The sequence below is a fragment of the Nansenia antarctica genome, assembly GCF_963989245.1.
Source record: "Nansenia antarctica genome assembly, chromosome: 4".
In the NCBI taxonomy this organism is placed as follows: Eukaryota; Metazoa; Chordata; class Actinopteri; order Argentiniformes; family Microstomatidae; genus Nansenia; species Nansenia antarctica.
In genome coordinates this window covers 63,823,317-63,844,905 of record NC_137689.1, presented here as the reverse complement: position 1 = coordinate 63,844,905, position 21,589 = coordinate 63,823,317, and the positions used below count along the sequence as shown (strand labels likewise).

The 21,589-nt window shown below is 49.8% G+C and overlaps 2 protein-coding genes across 2 annotated transcripts; both read left to right on the top strand.

Moving 5' to 3' along the window:
* Positions 1-3,373: 3,373 nt before the first annotated feature.
* LOC308156251 (RNA binding protein fox-1 homolog 2-like) lies at positions 3,374-4,222 on the top strand (the record flags this gene model as incomplete). The annotated part of the gene is made up of 1 exon (XM_080529599.1): positions 3,374-4,222. A coding segment is annotated over one exon (849 nt), but the record flags the coding sequence as incomplete, so codon positions are not given.
* Positions 4,223-4,228: 6 nt separating this feature from the next.
* LOC308155614 (RNA binding protein fox-1 homolog 2-like) lies at positions 4,229-5,632 on the top strand (the record flags this gene model as incomplete). Its single annotated transcript, XM_080528979.1, has 1 exon — positions 4,229-5,632. The coding sequence occupies one exon, from the start codon at positions 4,229-4,231 to the stop codon at positions 5,630-5,632; it is 1,404 nt and encodes a 467-aa protein (XP_080385105.1).
* Between the last annotated feature and the right edge of the window lie 15,957 nt (positions 5,633-21,589).

Genomic DNA, 21,589 nt, shown 5'->3' with positions numbered 1-21,589 from the left:
TATTTATTCCTTCATTATTTCTTTATCAATTAAGCAGGTAAAAGGTCTGAGTTGATTCCAAGTGTGGCATTTGCATTTGGAGGCTGTTGCTGTATACGCACAACATGCAGTCAACAGAGCTCTCAATGCAACTGAAACAGGCCATCCTTAGGCTGTAAAAACAAAACAAAAATCCATCAGAGAGATAGTGGGAACATTAATACTGGCCAAATTAACTGTTTGGTACATTCTGAGAAAAAAAGAATGCACTGGTGAGTGTGATGACATGGCATGACACTAGTGTTTATTGATGATGTGAAGACAGAAGCAGACAGATGAATTCTGAAGTGTTTAGGGATATTCTGTCTGCTCAGATTCAGACAAATTCAGCAAAGTTGATTGGATGGTGCTTCACAATACAGATGGACAATGACCCAAAATATAGTGTGTAAGCAACCCAGGACTTTTTTAAGGCAAAGAAGTGGAATATTCTGCAATGGCCAGAGTCAATCACCTGATCTCAACCCAATCAAGCATGCATTTCACTTGCTGAAGACAAAACTAAAGGCCCACGAACAAACAACAACTGAAGACTGCTGCAGTAAAGGCCTGACAAAGCATCACAAAGGAGGAAACCCAGCATTTGGTGATGTCCATGTGTTCCAGACTTCAGGCAGTCATTGCCTGCAAAGGATTCTCGACAAAGTATTAAAAATGAACATTTTACTTACTGTATGATTGTTAATTTGTCCAATTACTTTTGAGCTCCTGAAAATAGGGGACTGTGTATAAAAATGGTTGCAATTCCTAAATGTTTCATACAATATTTTTGTACAACCCCTTGAATTAAAGCTGAAAGTCTGCACTTCAATTACATCTTGATTGTTTCATTTCAAATCCTTTGTGGTGGCATACAGAGCCCAAATTATGGAAATTGTGTCACTGTCCAAATACTTCCAGACCTAACTGTATATAAATAAAAGAATGTCAATGACCCCAGGTGTGGGACTTTATTAGGTCAAACAGGTTTGAGGGGTCAGGCAAAGGACTTGGTGGAGTCAGGCAAGGGTCAGGCGATCATCGTTGTAATCCATGGAGCAGGGCAGGAACCGTGGTGCAAGGTGCTGGGCTGGAGGTGTCCATGGTGCCGAGTGCCCTAGTCAACAGCACTAGGGCTCCTTCACAAAACCCTTACTGGAATCTTCATACACTCTGTGAATTAGTCTTTACTTTCTGATGAGTCAACAGCACTAACCCCATCCAGTGCGACATGTAGATAGCATATATTTAAAATATGTAAAATGCAAACACCAGAAATGCAAGAAAGTTTGAGGTATACCAAATGGAATTAATAACAAGTGTTACGACCCTTCTGTCTAGAGTAAAATAAGGGCCTAGGGTAGAGTGCACAATGTACAGGTGTGTTGCAACACAAATGCCCAAAAAAGTGTACAAGGGATCAAATCAATTCAAGTTTTATTTGTATAGCGCATTTCTTACAAGATGCGACTCAATGTGCTTCACGTAATGACAGATGTTCAGTGTCCAGTGTAGTGTAGTGTTCAGTGTTGTGTCCAGTGTCCAGTGTAGTGTAGTGTTCAGTGTTGTGTCCAGTGTCCAGTGTAGTGTAGTGTTCAGTGTTGTGTCCAGTGTAGTGTAGTGTTCAGTGTTGTGTCCAGTGTCCAGTGTAGTGTAGTGTTCAGTGTTGTGTCCAGTGTCCAGTGTAGTGTTCAGTGTTGTGTCCAGTGTCCAGTAGTGTTCAGTGTTGTGTCCAGTGTAGTGTAGTGTTCAGTGTTGTGTCCAGTGTCCAGTGTAGTGTAGTGTTCAGTGTTGTGTCCAGTGTCCAGTGTAGTGTTCAGTGTTGTGTCCAGTGTAGTGTAGTGTTCAGTGTTGTGTCCAGTGTCCAGTGTAGTGTTCAGTGTTGTGTCCAGTGTCCAGTCACAGTGTAGTGTTCAGTGTTGTGTCCAGTGTCCAGTGTAGTGTAGTGTTCAGTGTTGTGTCCAGTGTAGTGTAGTGTTCAGTGTTGTGTCCAGTGTAGTGTAGTTTTGAGTGTTGTGTCCAGTGTCCAGTGTAGTGTAGTGTTCAGTGTTGTGTCCAGTGTCCAGTGTAGTGTTCAGTGTTGTGTCCAGTGTAGTGTAGTGTAGTGTTCAGTGTTGTGTCCAGTGTCCAGTGTAGTGTTGAGTGTTGTGTCCAGTGTAGTGTAGTGTAGTGTTCAGTGTTGTGTCCAGTGTCCAGTGTAGTGTTCAGTGTTGTGTCCAGTGTAGTGTAGTGTTCAGTGTTGTGTCCAGTGTAGTGTAGTGTTCAGTGTTGTGTCCAACCCCCAGTGGTCAGACATGGACAGCTCCGTTGGTGGCCAGTCATCCCTCTGCTCGGGACCACAGCTCGGCGCCTGCAAAAAGTCAGCTCTCAAAAACAAGAAAACAAGAAAACAAGCAATATAAATAGGGGGATAAGTAATCGGTAGACATCTGAGAATGTAGCTATTGTGAACTTTTAAATTACATTAAGTGGTTGAAGACAACGCAGCGTTTTTTAGCCCTGCCAGCTGTACATCTTATATGCATAACTGCATTTTGTTGTTGGTACTTGTACTCAGCAATGACAATAAAGTTGAATCTAATCTAATATCTCTCTAATATCTCTGATAACGCTAAACCACATAGGATTACCCAATTAGCCAAGCCAGATGAACAAAACTACGTGTGAAACAGCCGCGTAACACATGCAACAACCTAAATAATAAATACACATCTGAACAACATGTTCATTAATAATATTTCGAAATTCTCACCTGAGCTGCATTTGCCATTGTACTTGTAATTCTTCTTCTTCTTCTTCTCAATTGCGTGTTCAAATTATTGTTCGTTAAATGTCCTATAAAATGTCAAGTATACTTGCAAAATCTCGCGGTTTCTCGCGGTTACTTTTACCGACGCGCTTACGATGACGTGGTCCAAAAATAGTACATCACATTTCCGGGTGATGGATTTGATGCGCGCAGTTGGATATACTTGGTACTCGGTAGCCACACGCCACACTACCCGGCCACAGAACACACTCACTGCGAGGGGAAAAGAACGGCGATAAGAAGGGTGAAGACGGGAATAGAAAGAGGGGGGTACACGAAGGGGTTATATTGAAGAAAACCACTGCATGGCCATGATCATGTTCTTTCTTAGATTAGCTTAGACAATAAACATCATCTCGATAGCTAAACGTTGGGACTTTTTTGGGTCAAGACCTCCCTTCAACATAATCATCAGCTATTTGCGCATTCGAGGAATCGCTCAAAAGTCCTTAGCGGAACAAAAGGACAACGCACGGGAGAGAAGGCGAAGGTGAAAAAAAAGCTCTATTATTATTTTTCAAGTGGAAGACTTGTCTAGCCCGTCCGATGTTAATGTCGACCGACGTCGCATCCATAATGCTGCCCGTTACACGGGGAATGATGGACAGGGACACTGACACAGCCACCGGACCCCTGGCCAACACGACCACCGAGGGTCCGGCGGCAGCAGCGGTCCTCCGGGCCATGAAGAGAGGAGATCCCGCAGAGCCCGACGCACAGACCGCTGCAGCTGCTGCGACCGAATCAGTCGGGGCGGAGTGCATCAAACGGCCGAGGATAGACGGGTCTACCGGGGTGGTCGGTGACATTGGACAGAACAACGGACCTTTAACCCCTGGTTACCATGGATACGCCCCTCTCACCCAGGGGTCTCAAGAGTCAACGGGGGGCCAGGAGGGATTGGTGCCTCCACCGTTCGCAGCGTTCCCTCCACCACCCCCTCCCCAGAACGGCCTGGTGACAGAGTTTGCTGGGGCCCTGTATGGAGCAGGGGGCCAGGGACCAGCGGAGGCAAGCACAGGGACAAATGGCACCCCCACTACAGCCAACAAAGTAAGCACCCCACAGACAGAGGGTGTCCCTCAGGAGGGAGTTGTCCAGTGTGGGTCAGGAGGGACAGGGGGAGTGTCTGGCGGGGAATCCCCAGATGATAAAGGGACCCCCAAACGGCTCCATGTGTCCAACATCCCCTTCCGCTTCCGGGACCCTGACCTCAGGCAGATGTTTGGGCAATTCGGGAAGATTCTTGATGTTGAGATCATTTTCAATGAGAGGGGCTCAAAGGGCTTCGGGTTTGTGACGTTTGAGACCGGCCAGGACGCTGAGAAAGCCAGGGAAAGGCTTCACGGCACGCTAGTGGAAGGTCGTAAGATAGAGGTGCACAATGCCACGGCCCGTCCGATGTTAATGTCGACCGACGTCGCATCCATAATGCTGCCCGTTACACGGGGAATGATGGACAGGGACACTGACACAGCCACCGGACCCCTGGCCAACACGACCACCGAGGGTCCGGCGGCAGCAGCGGTCCTCCGGGCCATGAAGAGAGGAGATCCCGCAGAGCCCGACGCACAGACCGCTGCAGCTGCTGCGACCGAATCAGTCGGGGCGGAGTGCATCAAACGGCCGAGGATAGACGGGTCTACCGGGGTGGTCGGTGACATTGGACAGAACAACGGACCTTTAACCCCTGGTTACCATGGATACGCCCCTCTCACCCAGGGGTCTCAAGAGTCAACGGGGGGCCAGGAGGGATTGGTGCCTCCACCGTTCGCAGCGTTCCCTCCACCACCCCCTCCCCAGAACGGCCTGGTGACAGAGTTTGCTGGGGCCCTGTATGGAGCAGGGGGCCAGGGACCAGCGGAGGCAAGCACAGGGACAAATGGCACCCCCACTACAGCCAACAAAGTAAGCACCCCACAGACAGAGGGTGTCCCTCAGGAGGGAGTTGTCCAGTGTGGGTCAGGAGGGACAGGGGGAGTGTCTGGCGGGGAATCCCCAGATGATAAAGGGACCCCCAAACGGCTCCATGTGTCCAACATCCCCTTCCGCTTCCGGGACCCTGACCTCAGGCAGATGTTTGGGCAATTCGGGAAGATTCTTGATGTTGAGATCATTTTCAATGAGAGGGGCTCAAAGGGCTTCGGGTTTGTGACGTTTGAGACCGGCCCGGACGCTGAGAAAGCCAGGGAAAGGCTTCACGGCACGCTAGTGGAAGGTCGTAAGATAAAGGTGAACAATGCCACGGCCAGGGTGATGACCAATAAGAAGATGGTCAGCCCCTACCCCAATGGAGAGGCCCTCAGCATCCTGCCATACGCTGGGTGGACGTTGAGTCCCATGATGGGGGCCATGTATGGACAGGAGCTCTACGCTGGTAACACCAGCCAGTTCCTGGTCCCAGGGTTCCCTTACCCCTCAGCAGCTGCAGCGGCCTCCACAGCCGCTGCGTTCCGTGGCGCCCACCTCCGGGGCCGGGGCCGGCCTGTCTACAGCGCTGTGCGTGCCGCCGTGCCCCAGCAGGCCATCCCTGCCTACCCTGGTGTGGTGTATCAGGATGGTGGGTTTTATGGAGCTGCAGACTTATACGGAGGCTATCCTGCTGCTGCCTATGCCCGCTATGCCCAGCCCACCGCCGTAACCGGGGCAACTGCTGCCGCGGCCGCTGCTGCCTACAGTGACAGTTATGGACGGGTGTACACCACAGATCCCTACCACGCTCTCAGCCCCGCTGCTGCAGCCTATGGAGTCGGAGCCATGGCTAGTTTATACCGGGCTGGATACAGTAGGTTTGCTCCCTACTAAACGACTCTCGCTCCCCACGGAATTCCACGTTTCTCCAAACCCTTTTCCAAGCTCTTCATTTGGAAAGAGCTCCCCTCCATTTTCTGCGGGCGGTAGAGAGAAGAGAAGAGAACCCATGTGTTTTTTGGAAAAAGGTAATGAAATCAAGATCAAATCAACCGTCACTCAGCTTATATCTACTCCCACAGCATCATAGTCATGGACACAACGAGAACTGAAACTGCCGGTCCCTTTCAAGACTGGCAACCATATTTGAAGACAAACTGTGGGACATATTAACAATGGTTACGTAAACAAACACTATTGGACGTGTCATAGAGAAACAAACTGCTGCTCTCTGGTAATGTTTCACACTACATCACTGCAACTTCCCTCCTAATAGTCTGTGCGATTGTGACCAATAGTCTATGTTACCAAATTCAACACACACACACACACACACACACACACACACACACACACACACACAGACACACAGACACACACACAGAACATCTACAATTTGCTCTTTCTATTTGCTGTTAGTGTTAAATTGCACAGATTGTTAGGACAGCCACAAAGTTAGGCTATTGATAGCCTGAAATCTTAGGTACTTTTATTTGACACACTACATTGATGAGAAGCTACCCAGTGGAGGAATCCAATCAGTTTAGAACCCCTGGTCATAGTCATGGTGAGGACCAGAGCAGAGTTTAGAATGAAAAGTGACTGCTCAACTAGGAGGATGTCATCATCTGAACTACGGAAGCTGAGAAAGGACACAGGTGAAGCTACATGAGATTTCTTCTTGCACTTTTCAAAACACAAGAAGGATCAGCTGTTGCCCTGAGACCGACCACAGAAACCACCAGAGGGATGTCTTGATTGTCTTAACATTTCACAACCCAACCCAAAAAAGAGATGAAAACGGTGTGAAAATGACAAGGAAAAAGACACAAATTACTTGTTTTTCTGCATTACCTCAGTTTGTCTTTACCGGTAATTGTATTGTCATTGAAAATGTTGCTTAAAATATAAAAGTATTTTGTCCTACTATGTATATCTTCATATACTCTGAATATGTTATTATTGCTATTTTTTGTATTTTTGGTTCCAAAGATTCTCTGAAAGCACATTTTTGGTCAAGTGTATTACACTTTTATTAAACTTTTATTATACTTTTCACGATTGTTGTTATTACTGTTATTTTAGCTCTTAAAACTCTATTTTATGGTGGGTTAAGACTGTACCATTTCAGTTTGCTCAGGGGTGTTTTTAAAGCACCCTGCCTTGGGAGATGCCATCTGATGAACAGTACAAAGAGAGAGAAGGATAAGGAGGAGCAATCATTAAGTTATTTAGACAATTTGTTTGCAGAAACAAATTGGATTAAAAAAAAAGGAAAAACAGAAAACGCACATTTTTGATTTGGTAAACTGACACCAAATCAAATCAAATCATCAAATCAAATTTTATTTGTATAGCGCATTTCTTACAAGATGCAACTCAATGCGCTTCACATAATGAAAATGTTCAGTCAATCAATCAATCAATACTGACAGAGCCGCGAGCAGGCAAAAGTAAAAAACCTGTATACTATGTAGCCAGGAAAAATTCCCTTGCAGCCCTCTACCAATAGAGCGACTACTAGCCAGTTTGCTTACCAGTACCCAGCGGTCCCCCAGGGGAGGCCAAGGACCACCGGCACAAAGCAAGCAAGCAAGGGCAAAAACCTGTACACCATGTATCCAGGAAAAATTCCTTGCATATTATCGGCGTACACACTGTCCATAAATTTAGTGTTGTATTTGCATCGTTCTGCATCCAGTATGGTCACAGGTCCTGCCAAAAGAGAAACTTAAGCACAGTTATGATGCAACAACACAATAGAGACAATAAAGATGACAGCAATACAACCTGATGGTGGTCCTGGTACACCCTTGTACCGGTTCCAGTACTGCTCTAGGTGCTATTTGGAGCTGACAGTGCCTCATCAGCACCCGGGTCCATTTTCCTGTCAACACAAATCTCAAAACACGAGTATGGTGTAATGGCCTAGTGATCCTAGTTCTATAATGTCCAATGTCTCCCTTAGTATCAAAAGGCGACATTGAATAAGTAGGTTTTGAGGTCTCCTCCAAAGGTGACATAATAATTCAAACATATGCATTTTTGGACCCAGGAAGCACTTCAACATTCTGCTCTGAAAGCTTGATGACAAGTTGGAAAATGACTGGAAGGAGAGTAAAGGTTCAGTTGCGTACCATGGCGCCAGATCAGGAAGTTTCTAGCTTTATTCTTCAAGGTTTGGAGATTGCTGGCTGTAACGATGGACAGTTTTACAGCCTTCCTGAAGTTTTGACCCAAGAGAAAATGCCTGTGTCAACATCTAATATAATCTCAGATGAAGAAGTGGTGAAGTGGTCATATTTGAATGGCATCTGCATCCCTCACATCCAAGCCCAGGTGGAATTGCTGATTGGCACCAATGCCTCCAGGCTAATGGAACCCTGGGAGGTGGTGAATAGTGTTGGAGAGGGGCCGTACGCTTTTAAAACCCTGCTGGGATGGGTGATAAGTGGACCCCTCCAAGGAATCTGCATCGAGCAAAATGACTGCTCTCCGGTGGTTGTGAATAGAATTGCAGTGGATAAGCTGGAGGAGCTGCTTGTCAATCAGTATAATACAGATTTTAACGAGAAGACCTCAAGTGAACAAGAGGAGATGTCCAGAGAAGACAGGAGATTCATGGATGTCGTATCCAGCTCAGTCCAGTTGCAAGATGGACATTACAAGATGAAACTCCCCTTCAAGAGAGATGTTGTTATGCTTCCAAACAATCTCAGTGTGGCTAAACAGAGAATCTGTGGATTACGGAAGAGGTTTCTGCGGGACCAAGCCTTCCATCGTGAATATGTCGTTTTCATGGAGGATGTTATCAGCAAAGGATACGCGGAGAGAGTACCCCAACATCAGTTGAATCAGCCTGATGGTAAAATGTGGTATATACCCCATCATGGAGTATGTCACCCCAAGAAGGGAACACTGCGGGTCGTTTTTGACTGTGCGGCCGAGTTCAGGGGAACATCGCTAAATCAGCAGCTGGTGCAAGGGCCCAATCTGACCAGCTCTTTGGTGGGAGTGCTGACCAGATTCAGACTGGAACCAGTGGCAGTCATGGCAGATGTGAAAGCCATGTTTCACCAGGTCAAGGTTGCAGATGAACATACTGATTTGTTGAGGTTCTTGTGGTGGCCAGCAGGTGACATCAAACAGGAGCCGGTGCAGCACCGTATGACTGTTCACCTTTTTGGTGCGGCCTCCTCACCCAGTTGTGCGTGTTACGCCCTTCACAAGACAGCGGAAGATAACAAACACAAATTCCCTGCCGAAGTGATTAACACCCTTACACACAACTTTTATGTGGACGATCTGCTTAAGAGCTTGTCAACGGAGGAGGAGACTGTGCACATGGTTGAGGACCTAATGGCACTATGCAAAGAAGGAGGATTCCAGCTGACAAAATGGACTAGCAATAGCCGTAAAGTGTTGCAGGCCATTGCCAAGGAGCACAGGTCAGCACCTGTGCATGACCTGGATCTTGACCAAGATAAGTTGCCATTGGAGAGGGCTTTGGGCCTACACTGGTGTGTTGAGACGGACACATTCACATTCAAGCTCGCCATCAAAGAGCAGCCGCACACAAGACGTGGAATCTTGTCCATGGTCAGCTCTGTGTATGATCCTTTGGGATTTTTAGCACCACTTACACTCGTGCCAAAAATGATGTTGCAGGAGCTTTGTCGCATGAAGTATCAGTGGGATGATCCAGTGCCTCAGGTTCTACAAAAGAAATGGAGAAAGTGGTTGACTGACCTTGAAAGGGTGACAGAGTCAGTCGATGTTTTAAGCCAAAAAGCTTTGGACAACCAACAAGTGTTCAGTTGCATCATTTTTCTGATGCCAGCCAGGATGGATATGGCACTGTCAGCTACATCAGGATACAACATGAAGAGAGCAGTCACGTCGCCTTCGTCCTTGGCAAGGCAAGGGTGGCGCCCCTGAAGCAAATGACGATCCCTCGCATGGAGCTCACAGCTGCTGTTGTCGCAGTCAGAGTTGACCGAATGCTTCAAGCAGAACTGGGCCTTGAACTGGAGAAATCTGTATTTTGGACAGACAGCACCTCAGTTCTCAAGTACATCAAAAACGAGGATAAAAGGTTCCACACATTTGTTGCCAATCGAGTGTCCACCATCAGGGAAGAATCTGACATATCACAGTGGAGATATATCCCTACGGCACAAAATCCGGCAGATGACGCCTCAAGAGGACTGAGAGTGGAACATCTTTTGACACAAAACAGATGGATTGAAGGACCAGAGTTTCTGAGAATGTCAGAGGGGAAGTGGCCAAGTGAAAGATCAGACTCAGTCATTGTTGAAGGTGACCCAGAGGTAAAGAGGGATCTCATGGTAAACGCTGTTGTGGTTGCCGACAGCCCTAATGCCACTCACCAGCTAATGACATACTTTTCAGACTGGAAGAAGCTAAGAAACTCGGTTGCATGGTTCATGAAGGTGACAAGGACTCTACTAAAGTTGAGTCAGAGGAGAAGGCTTTTACAGGAAAAGGCCCAAGTGAATCCTCATGTTCAAGTGGAGGATGAAATGCAGCAGCTGAAAGGTACTCTTGGTGGACAAAGTCTGTCTGTGAAGGATCTTCAGGAGGCGGAAACAGCCATAATGTACTTCAGCCAGCAGGAAACGTTCCACAAGGAAATTGAAGCATTGACATCTGGTAGTTCTGGAGTAAAACGGGACAGTGCTATCTACAAGTTGGATCCTGTGCTGCAAGAGGGGTTGCTGAGAGTCGGAGGGCGTTTGGGCAAGGCGGCAATGCCTGAAACCACAAAACATCCCGTCATTCTCTCCAAGGAGCATCATGTGTCCTCTTTGATTCTGAAGCACATCCATAACCAGCTGGGTCATGCCGGACGAAATCATATGCTCTCCAGGTTGCGCAGAAATTACTGGATTACAAATGCCAATACTGCAGCGAGGAAAGTGATTTCAAACTGTGGAGTCTGCAAGCGACAAAGGGCACAACCAGGTGAACAGAAGATGGCCGATTTACCGGAAGAGAGGATTTCTCCCGATCTTCCTCCTTTTACAAATGTGGGAGTGGACTATTTTGGACCAGTGGAAGTGAAAAGAGGACGCAGCAAAGTGAAACGCTACGGGGTCATTTTCACGTGCATGGCAAGCAGGGCAGTCCATCTGGAGTGCGCCTACTCATTGGACACAGACTCGTGTATCAATGCTCTACGAAGATTCATCTGTCGGCGTGGGCAAGTTGTGCACATGAGATCGGATAATGGAACGAATTTCATCGGAGCAGAGAGGGAGTTGAGAGAGACGCTGGCTTCTCTGAACCACAGCAAAATCCAGAGAGCTTTTCTGCAAGATGGAATCGAGTGGAGTTTCAACCCACCTGCTGCGTCCCACCACGGAGGTGTGTGGGAACGAATTATCCGGATGATAAGGAAGATACTTACCTCCGTTTTTCAGCAGCAGACATTGGATGACGGGAGCTTTCACACAGTGTTGTGTGAAGTTGAGGCCATCTTAAACGATAGGCCTATCACAAAGGTATCTGATGATCCAAATGATCTTGAAGCTCTTACTCCCAGTCACCTGTTGACAATGAAAGGAATGCCTGTATTACCACCAGGATTGTTTAAAGATGAAGACTGCTATGGCAGGAGACGCTGGAAACAGGTGCAATACATCTCAGACTTGTTCTGGAAAAGGTGGATGCGGGAGTATTTACCTTTACTCCAGGAGCGTTCCAAATGGAATAGAGAGAAGAGGAATCTTGTTCCAGGAGACGTGGTTTTGGTAGCTGACTCTACCGCTCCTCGCAGTTCTTGGCTGTTGGGCCGAATACAGGACACGTTTGCGGACAAGCGTGGATTTGTACGTTCTGTGAGGGTCAAGACCAAGACTAGCGTTCTGGTCAGGCCCATCACCAAGCTGTGTCTTCTGCAAGCGGCACAGTAACTGTCGTTTTTTTGGATTATGGACTATGATTTTTTTAAAGAAAAACCTCTTGCTACAGTATGTATGGTGTTGCTGCATAATGGCTTTGTTGTTTGAATTGTATTTGTTAGTGTCTCTAGCCAATGAACAAATAGGAGCCGGAGTGTTGCAGCCATTATGTCTGTGCTGGATGTTTACTGTTGACCACTGAGTGGCGAGGGCATAGGAGTGCACAGGTATATAGGTGAGCTCACCGGTAGGCTACAGGGGTTACTGATTGAACTGGTGAGCACACAGTCTTTGACTTAAATGTGGTGACTGTTTCCTCCTTAGTCACCGCGACTGTTGAACTGTAAACTTTAGTTGACTCGTGTTGCCACACGCGAAACTTTGTAGTGTATCATGTTTTTATAATAAAGTAAACAAATGATTGCAACGTACAGAAGTCGTCGGTGTTGGTATCACGAGTCAACTCAAGTTTACAGTTCAACAGTCGCGGTGACTAAGGAGGAAACAGTCACCACACTCAATAAAGAAAGAAATAATACATAAATATAATAATACAATAAAGAAAAAACATCCAGTGAGTGGCAGTTCTGCGGATGGAAACACCTTGTTGATGGAGGTCAACGGAGAACGGCCAGACTGGTTACTGACAGAAAGGCTACGGTCACTCAGATAACCACACTGTGGTGAGCAGAAAAGCAGAATGCTCAACGCGTCAAACCTTGAGGCAAGAACAGCCTAGAAGGCCTACCCAGTACTAGTATAATGTTCCTAATAAAGTGTTTGGTGAGTGTATTTTAATGATACCCCAAACTCATGAAACGCATTGAAACATAAAAATAACAACAACAGCGAATTTCAAAAGTGGCCAGCGGTAAGCTATTTGTAGTGAGGGTCAATGGGGAAACTTGACTTCTGTACCCCAGTAGAGGGGCGTGGCTTCAGATATATCTATACCTATATGTCTATATCGACAGACCCACGTAAGTACAGTTACAGCAACATTAGCTAGCTAACCTTAGTGACAGTGTACTGCTGGCTAGTCTATAAACTAATAACTATGTAATAACAATGTAAGACAGTGAGACAGAGAGAGAAACAGACAGAGAGAGAGAGAGAAACAGAGAGAGAGAGAGAGAGAGAGACAGAGAGAGAGAGAGAGTGACAGAGAGAGAGAGACAGAGAGAGAGACAGAGAGAGAGAGAGAGAGAGAGAGAGAGACAGAGAGAGAGGTATTCATAACATGTTCATATCAGCCTCCCAGGGTCAGATCATCCCAGTCCTATCAGAAGGACCCTGGTAGCAGCTGCAGCCTAACGCCACATGTCCCTGTGGTACAGCAGTCTGCTGGCTTTATTAATCACCGTGTGTGTATGTGTGTGTGTGTGTGTGTGTGTGTGTGTGTGTGTGGCTCTATCAGTGCCAACCAGAGAGCTCTCTGTTCTCGGCTCTTGGAACCTGTGTCACAGCCTTTGGCTATCAGTGCATTACAGTCCAGAGCAGAGGCTCCATCAGGAGGAGAGGGGGAGAGGAGAGGAGAGGAGAGGAGAAGAGAAGAGAAGAGAGGAGAAGAGAGGAGAGAAAAGAGGAGGGGAGGGGAGGGGAGGGGAGGGGAGGATAGGAGAGTTGAAGAGAGGAGAGGAGAGGAGAGGAGAGGAGGGGAGGGGAGGGGAGGATAGGATAGGAGAGGAGAGGAGAGGAGAGGAGAAGCCAACTCATCTACAGTAGAGGGAAAAACTTGAAGTTAGAAACTGATCTAAGGCCAGGTCCTTTAGGATTAGAGAATGAGGAGAGGAGAGGAGACAAGGGGATTAGGGGAGGGGTCTAAGATACATCTAGAACTGTTTGGTGTCCGTCTGCCAATGGCAGTGTGAACGTGTGACACAGTACAGCCATGAGTCTGCTTTTGTCAGGGACACAAAAGAGGGTCATCTGTGAAACAGGGCCAAGGAAACCCTGTAGGAAGGATACAGGTCACACATCCCACAGGACACACACAGTATGCACACAGTACACACACAGTACGCACACTCCATAGACACACACACACACACACACACACACACACACGCACACACAACCACACACACACACACACACACACACACACACACACACACACACACACACACACACACGCATAACACAGTAGAGCACCCTGGTTCTGCACTCTCTGAGCTACAGACTATTTATAAAGCCATTGAGCCCTGGGCACTAGAACACCACCTTTCTACACACACACACACACACACACACACACAGACACACACACACACACACACACACTCACACACACACACACACACATACACATACACACTAGGGATGTACTCAAATACGAATACATTATTCGGAAAAGAACAAATAATGCAATGGAAACAGATATAGATTCTTCCCGAAGTTGCTCATTATTATTCAGAAAGAAAAGCCATGATTGACATATCTGTGCATCAGCCATTATGTTTCTTTAAATCGATCATTGTGGATGGCCACAAAATAAAAATTCTGACAGTTCATAAAACTTAGTGTTATGCACACCTTGAAACTGGAAAAGCCAAATGTGGTGGAACCCCAGAGAAACAGAGACAGAGGCCAGGAGAATATATAATGATTTATTATGGATTATATAAACAAAGAAATAGGCCCTACACTAACTAGTGGAAAAATAAACATAATGTGTGATGCAGGCGATAGTTATGGGGTGTGTAATTATACTATGTGTGTGTGCGTGTATGAGGTCAAGGGTGTTGTATTATGTGCTGCGATACTACCCTAGTGAGCAAAGTCCGAGATCCTTTTCGGGCCAGGGAGAGTGATCCATGAGAGAGTAGTCCAGAGGGGAGTCCAGGGGTCGAGCCAGGGAGGGAAATCCAGATGAGAGTAGTCAGAGGGGGTCCATACAGAAAGTTATGTCCAAGCGTTGGATCTCCGTCTGTAGCAGGGTTAAGTAGGCGGCTGTCCAGGTGGTGATTGGGACAGCTGGGCTGAAACGTAATAGCCCACACCTGCTGCAAACAGAGCCAGAGATCCGGCCCACTCAATCCGGCCGGGAGGGGGCGCCAGAACGAGGCTCACGGGGGCGTGTCGGATTAGGAGGCACAACAGTACCCCCTTCCTCAGGGGAGGCACCGGACGACGGACCCAGGGCCCCGGGGTTGGCTCGGTAGAAATCCTCCAATAAGGACGGGTCGGCGAGATAGGACGCAGGCACCCAAGTCCGGTCCTCGGGCCCGTAGCCAACCCAGTCCACTAGGTATTGAAACCCGCGACCCCGGCGGCGGACCTCCAGTAGTTTGTTTACCGTCCATACCGGGTCCCCATCATCCAGGACACGGGGCGGCGGCGGAGCCGGGCTGGGGGAAGACAAAGGGCTGGCGGCCACAGGTTTAAGCTGGGAGACATGGAACACCGGGTGAATTTTGAGGGAGGGAGGAAGGGTCAAACGTACCGCCGTGGGGTTGACGATACGGTCCACGGGATAGGGACCAACGTACCGGGGGTTGAGTTTCCGGGTGGAGGTTTGGGAGGTCTGGAGGGGCAGGTCCCGGGCCAACAGCCAAACCCTCTGACCTGGCTGGTAGTCAGGGGCCGGCACCCTCCGCCGGTTCGCGCTCCGCCGGGCGCGCTCGGTGGCGCGGAGCAACGCCGCCCTGGCGGTCCTCCACACGTTGCGACACCGGCGGAGATGGGCCCTGGTGGTTGGGACCGCCACCTCCAGCTCCTGTTGGGGAAACAGAGGGGGTTGGTAACCCAGGGAACATTCGAATGGGGACATACCAGTGGCGGCGCTCTCCATAGTGTTGAGGGAGTACTCCACCCACGGCAGGTATTTCGCCCAGGAGGAGGGATTGTGGGCGGAGACACATCGGAGAGCGGCTTCCAGAGCCTGGTTGGCCCGCTCGGCCTGCCCATTGGACTGAGGGTGGTACCCGGAGGTGAGACTGGTGGTGGCCCCAATGCCTCTGCAGAAGGCCCGCCAGACCTTGGAGACGAACTGGGGGCCCCGGTCAGAAACCACATCAGAGGGGATCCCGTGGAGGCGTACGACGTGAAGAGTTAGGAGGTCCGCCGTCTCGGCCGCTGTGGGCAGTTTCGGGAGGGGAACGAAGTGGACCGCCTTGGAGAACCGGTCCACGATGGTGAGAATGGTGTCGCACCCCTGGGAGACAGGGAGCCCAGTAACAAAGTCCACGGCGATGTGCGACCACGGTCGGCTGGGCACCGGGAGAGGCTGCAGGAGACCCGCAGGAGGCCGATGGGAGGCCTTACTACGGGCGCACACCGTACAGGCGGCCACAAACTCCCTGGTGTCCCCCCTGAGATTGGGCCACCAGAACCTCCTCCCGATGAATGCCGCCGTCCGCCGCTCGCCGGGGTGGCAAGCGAAGCAGCTGGAGTGGCCCCACTCCAACACCCTGGCTCGGACAGCTGTAGGCACAAACAAACGGTTAGGGGGTCCGGTCCTAGGGTCTGGTTCGGCCCGCTGAGCCTGTCTCACCAAAGCCTCGACGGGCCAGGTTACGAACCCCACCACCCGGGACGGGGACAGGATGGTATCTCGCCCCTCAGCGACACCCGAATCCGCCTTGGGGAACTGGCGGGAGAGAGCATCAGCTTTGACGTTCTTGGAGCCGGGACGGTAGGTAAGGGTGAAGTCGAAACGACTAAAAAAAAGAGCCCAGCGGGCTTGTCGAGAGTTGAGCCTCTTGGCGGACCCAAGGTAAGTGAGGTTCCTATGGTCAGACCACACCAGGAACGGTAGTTTGGCTCCCTCCAGCCAGTGTCTCCACTCCCTCAGGGCCTCGTGAACCGCCAGCAGCTCCTTGTTGCCCACGTCGTAATTTTGGGCCGCGGGTTCGTAGCGCCGAGAGAAGTAGGCGCAAGGGTGTATCTTCTGGTCCTCCCCCGACCGTTGAGAGAGGACCCCCCCGATCCCCGTGTCCGAAGCATCTACCTCTACGATGAACTGTCTCTCGGGGTCGGGGTGGATCAGCACTGGCGCGGAGGAGAACAGGTGTTTTAGTGTGCCGAAAGCGGTCTCAGCAGCGGCGGTCCAGCAGAAGGGCCGTGAGGTGGAGGTAAGCGCAGTGAGCGGCGCTGCGACCTGGCTGAACCCTTTAATGAACCGCCTCACAAATCCCGCGAACCCCAGGAAGCGTCTAAGTTGGGTCCGGTCCGTGGGCTGAGGCCACTCCACAACGGCCTTGACCTTGGCAGGGTCCGCCCGCATCTGTCCGTCCTCCACCACATTACCCAGGTAGGTGACCGAGCTGGTGTGGAAAACGCACTTCTCCCCCTTCACGAATAAGCGGTTCTCCAGGAGCCTCTGCAGGACTAGCCGGACGTGCTGGTGGTGCTCCTCCACGGACCGAGAAAAAATAAGAATGTCGTCAAGGTACACAACAACAAAAATGTTTAACATGTCCCGAAGGACATCGTTGACCAGGGCCTGGAAAATAGCAGGGGCATTAGATAGACCAAAAGGCATGACGCGGTATTCAAAATGGCCGAGGTGGGTGTTAAACCCGGTCTTCCACTCGTCCCCCTCCCTGATGCGGACTAGATGGTAGGCGTTACGTAGGTCCAGCTTGGTGAATACCTTGGCATGGGTGAGGGGTTCGAAGGTGGAGCTAATGAGGGGAAGGGGATAACGGTTCTTTACAGAAATGTCATTCAGAGCCCGAAAATCAATGCAAGGTCTGAGCCCACCGTCCTTCTTGGATACGAAGAAGAATCCAGCCGCGAGGGGAGAGGAGGAGGGCTGGATGATACCAGAGTTGATGGACTCCGTAATGTAGTTACGCATCGCCTCCTTTTCAGGGAGTGAGAGGCTGTAAAGTCTACCTTTAGGAAGGGTGGCACCAGGCAGGAGGTCTATAGGACAGTCATACGGGCGATGGGGTGGAAGGGAGAGTGCCTCGTCCTTGCTGAACACCTGGGCTAGGTCGTGGTAGATGTGAGGAACCCCGGTGAGGTCAGGCGGAGTGATCTTAGACTTGGGGTCGCTAGAGGGAGACAGGGCGGAGCGAAGGCAGGAGGCGTAACACGTACCTCTCCAGCCTAGGATCTGGCCCGAAGCCCAGGAGATGTGAGGTTCATGTCTCTCGAGCCAGGGTCTACCCAGCACCAGGGGAGACGTGGGGATCTGAAGGACAAAGAACCGGATCTCCTCGGTATGATTCCCAGAGATCGTAAGAGATATAAGCCCAGTGGTGTGGGTGATAGTTCCTAGGGAACGGCCATCAATGGCCCTAGGCATGATGGGGCGGTCTAGAAGGACTAGGGGGATGCCCGCCTGGTGGACTAAGTTTTCATCGATTAGACAACCATCAGCCCCGGAGTCGATGAGGGCGCTGACAGACAGGGTGTCCTTCCCCCAGGTGAGAGTGGCAGGGAATAGGCGACTGGGGGTGACCTGGGGCTGAGAGAGAGAGGTGTTGCTCACCAGTATGCCCCCTACTGGTGAGCTGGGTCTTTTGGCCGGACAGGACACGCCCGGATGATGTGCCCCTCCTTGCCGCAGTACAGGCACTGCTTGTTGAGAAGCCTCCGTTCTCGCTCCTCTCGCGAGAGCCGAGAGCGGCCGATCTCCATGGGCTCCCCAGCCCCGGAAGTAGCCACGAGAGGAGGCAGCATGGGCAGAGAAGGGGGCGGGGTCGTTCCGGCGCGATCGGTAGTGGGGCGCGTGACAGCTCGCTGGACGCGGTCGGTGCGTCGTACCTGGAGGCGTGCATCCATCCTAAGGGCCAGGGTAATCAGCTCATTAAGGGTGCCGGGATCGTCGCGCACCAACAGGTCCTTGATGGAATCATGTAACCCCTTGTGGAAAAGGCTGAGGAGGGCTCCGTCATTCCAGCCTGTCTCCGTGGCTAGAGTACGGAACTCGACCATGTACTCGGCTACAGAGCGGGAACCCTGGGAGATGGCTAACAAGCGGCCGGTTACATCCTGCCCGTCCTGGGGGTGGTCGAACACGAACCGGAACTCCGCTTTAAACAGGGGGTAATCCGTGGAGTATCTTGAACTGCTCCCGACAGCGGCTATGGCCCATTTGAGCGCTTTGTCAGCGAGTAGAGACATGATAAACGCTACCTTGGCCCCGTCGGAGGAGTACTTGGAAGGCTGGTGCGTAAATACTAATTCGCACTGGGTCAGAAAACCCCGACAACAATCAAAGTCACCATGGAATGGAGCGGGGCTGACTAACCTGGGTTCCCAGTGAGCGACAGGAGGATAGAGCGAAACGGGGTTCACAGGATCGACCGGGGGATTAGTCATCTGCCCAGATATGGAACTCGTGTCAGGGGGTGGTCTGCTGCCAGCGGCGATAAGGTCCAGAGAACGCTGGATGGAGGCGAGAGACCCGGACAGGGCGTCCATCTTCGTCTCGAGACTATTTACAGCCCCGACGGTGGCACGGGTGGTATTCTCCAGTACGGCTATCTGGCCTTGGACCGTGGGGAAGGCCTTCTGGAGCTCGGCCTGCAGACTGGTAAGTTGCGTAGCATGGCTATTTACCTCTCTGCGTAAATCTACGACTAATGGGAGAACCCCAATACCCGGGGAACCACCCTTGTTCTCTGGAGTTCCACCTTGGCTCATAATGGCTTGGACATACTGTTATGCACACCTTGAAACTGGAAAAGCCAAATGTGGTGGAACCCCAGAGAAACAGAGACAGAGGCCAGGAGAATATATAATGATTTATTATGGATTATATAAACAAAGAAATAGGCCCTACACTAACTAGTGGAAAAATAAACATAATGTGTGATGCAGGCGATAGTTATGGGGTGTGTAATTATACTATGTGTGTGTGCGTGTATGAGGTCAAGGGTGTTGTATTATGTGCTGCGATACTACCCTAGTGAGCAAAGTCCGAGATCCTTTTCGGGCCAGGGAGAGTGATCCATGAGAGAGTAGTCCAGAGGGGAGTCCAGGGGTCGAGCCAGGGAGGGAAATCCAGATGAGAGTAGTCAGAGGGGGTCCATACAGAAAGTTATGTCCAAGCGTTGGATCTCCGTCTGTAGCAGGGTTAAGTAGGCGGCTGTCCAGGTGGTGATTGGGACAGCTGGGCTGAAACGTAATAGCCCACACCTGCTGCAAACAGAGCCAGAGATCCGGCCCACTCAATCCGGCCGGGAGGGGGCGCCAGAACGAGGCTCACGGGGGCGTGTCGGATTAGGAGGCACAACACTTAGTTTAGTTAAAAATAAAAATAAAAAGAGAGAGAGGAGAGAGATGAACCATACAGTATGAGGATGTGGAAATATATTTCATTATGCCAATATTATGCCAAGTATTAGAATTAATTTAACAATTTAATTTGACTTCCGGTATAACGCCCACGCCCACTTCAGGTCTTCTATCCGAATACAAATTCAGATACAGATAATTTTGTAGCTTGAACAGATACAGACACAGATACAGATAATGACATCTCTGTACACTCCTTATACACACACGCACACACACGCACACACACACACACACACACACACACACACACACACACACACACACACACACACACATTTTAACCATTTATTTATGTCCACATAGAAGAAAGACATACAGGGACACAAATACTAACGTTGCAGTTACTACACAATCACAATTCATGGACCAGCGGCATAACATACACATTTCAGGGGTACAAGTAGCAGCGTCACCGCCATATATGGCGGCTGCCAATTACAGCAGAGACAGAGCAGTACTTTGCAAGGCGTTTAGCCTTCTTTTTGGGCATCCCCAGTTGTTGGAGCCCTCTTACGACCAACCTGTGTGTATGTCCTAGGCTGCCAAATATGAACACAAGCAGTCTGCATCTGTACCCTAGTTCTGAGATGGTATTCAGGAGAGGTTGGTACTTAATGACCTTGGTCATGAAGGCTTCCTCTAGGCTAGGGTCAAATGTGCAGGCTACCTCCAGAACACACACAAACACACACACACACACACACACACACACACACACACACACACACACACACACACACCAGTCCTGTTAGCTGGTGACACTGAGTGCTAGGTCATTTGCATACAGATGAGGTGTGAGGGAAATCAAATTTAGGAGAGAGAAGAGAGAGATAACAGAGGAGGACAGGAGAGAGGACCAGGGATGATAACATCACAATCACAACCAGGGAGAGAAGAGGGGGAGGAGGACAGGGGGAGGAAGGAGAAGGCAGAGGTGGAGGAAAATGAAAAGTGAAACACAGTAAGACTATGGGAAGGAGAGAGAATTTGACTGTGCTGGACAGAGGAGCAGCAATAGAGGAAACTAAAGATGGAAGACAGGGATCAAAACAAAGTGTTTATTTGAGACCTTGCAGTCATAAAGCAAGAGAAAGCTACAATAACTCCCACATTTCCTGGCTATGTGACCTGAGCAGAGAAACTTCAGGCCCTAATTCTAGCCTATTATGTGGGCCATGAGATGTTTCCTTGTCAGATCACATGGTCCCAAAGTATAACTCCCAGGCTCCCATCCCATTGCTGGAGGGTGTCCTCTGATTGGTCACTGATTATCCACGGCAATGATGTGAGGACGTCCAATGGCATTTAAATGACCATGCTAGCTATGAGTGATGATCTGAACGACATCTCGTATAGCTAATGTGTCTTATAGCTAGGAGCCTTCATGTGTCCCCATCACAGAGTGACTCACTGTTACTGTGCTTCTGTCCTCCCTGAAGTTTCCAACCAAGAACCTTTCCCTCGGCTACCATGGCTCACACACCACAATGCACTGCTTCTTCTAACACTTACAGCTTCCTCACAGCGTCTCTCGTTTGTAAATGGACAACGTTGCTTACAATACCACACACACACACACACACACACACACACACACACACACACAGTCCTTGCCTGCTCTATGTCTCTGTTTCCTCTCTATGATGTAAATGTCACAGAGAGGATGCTGGGA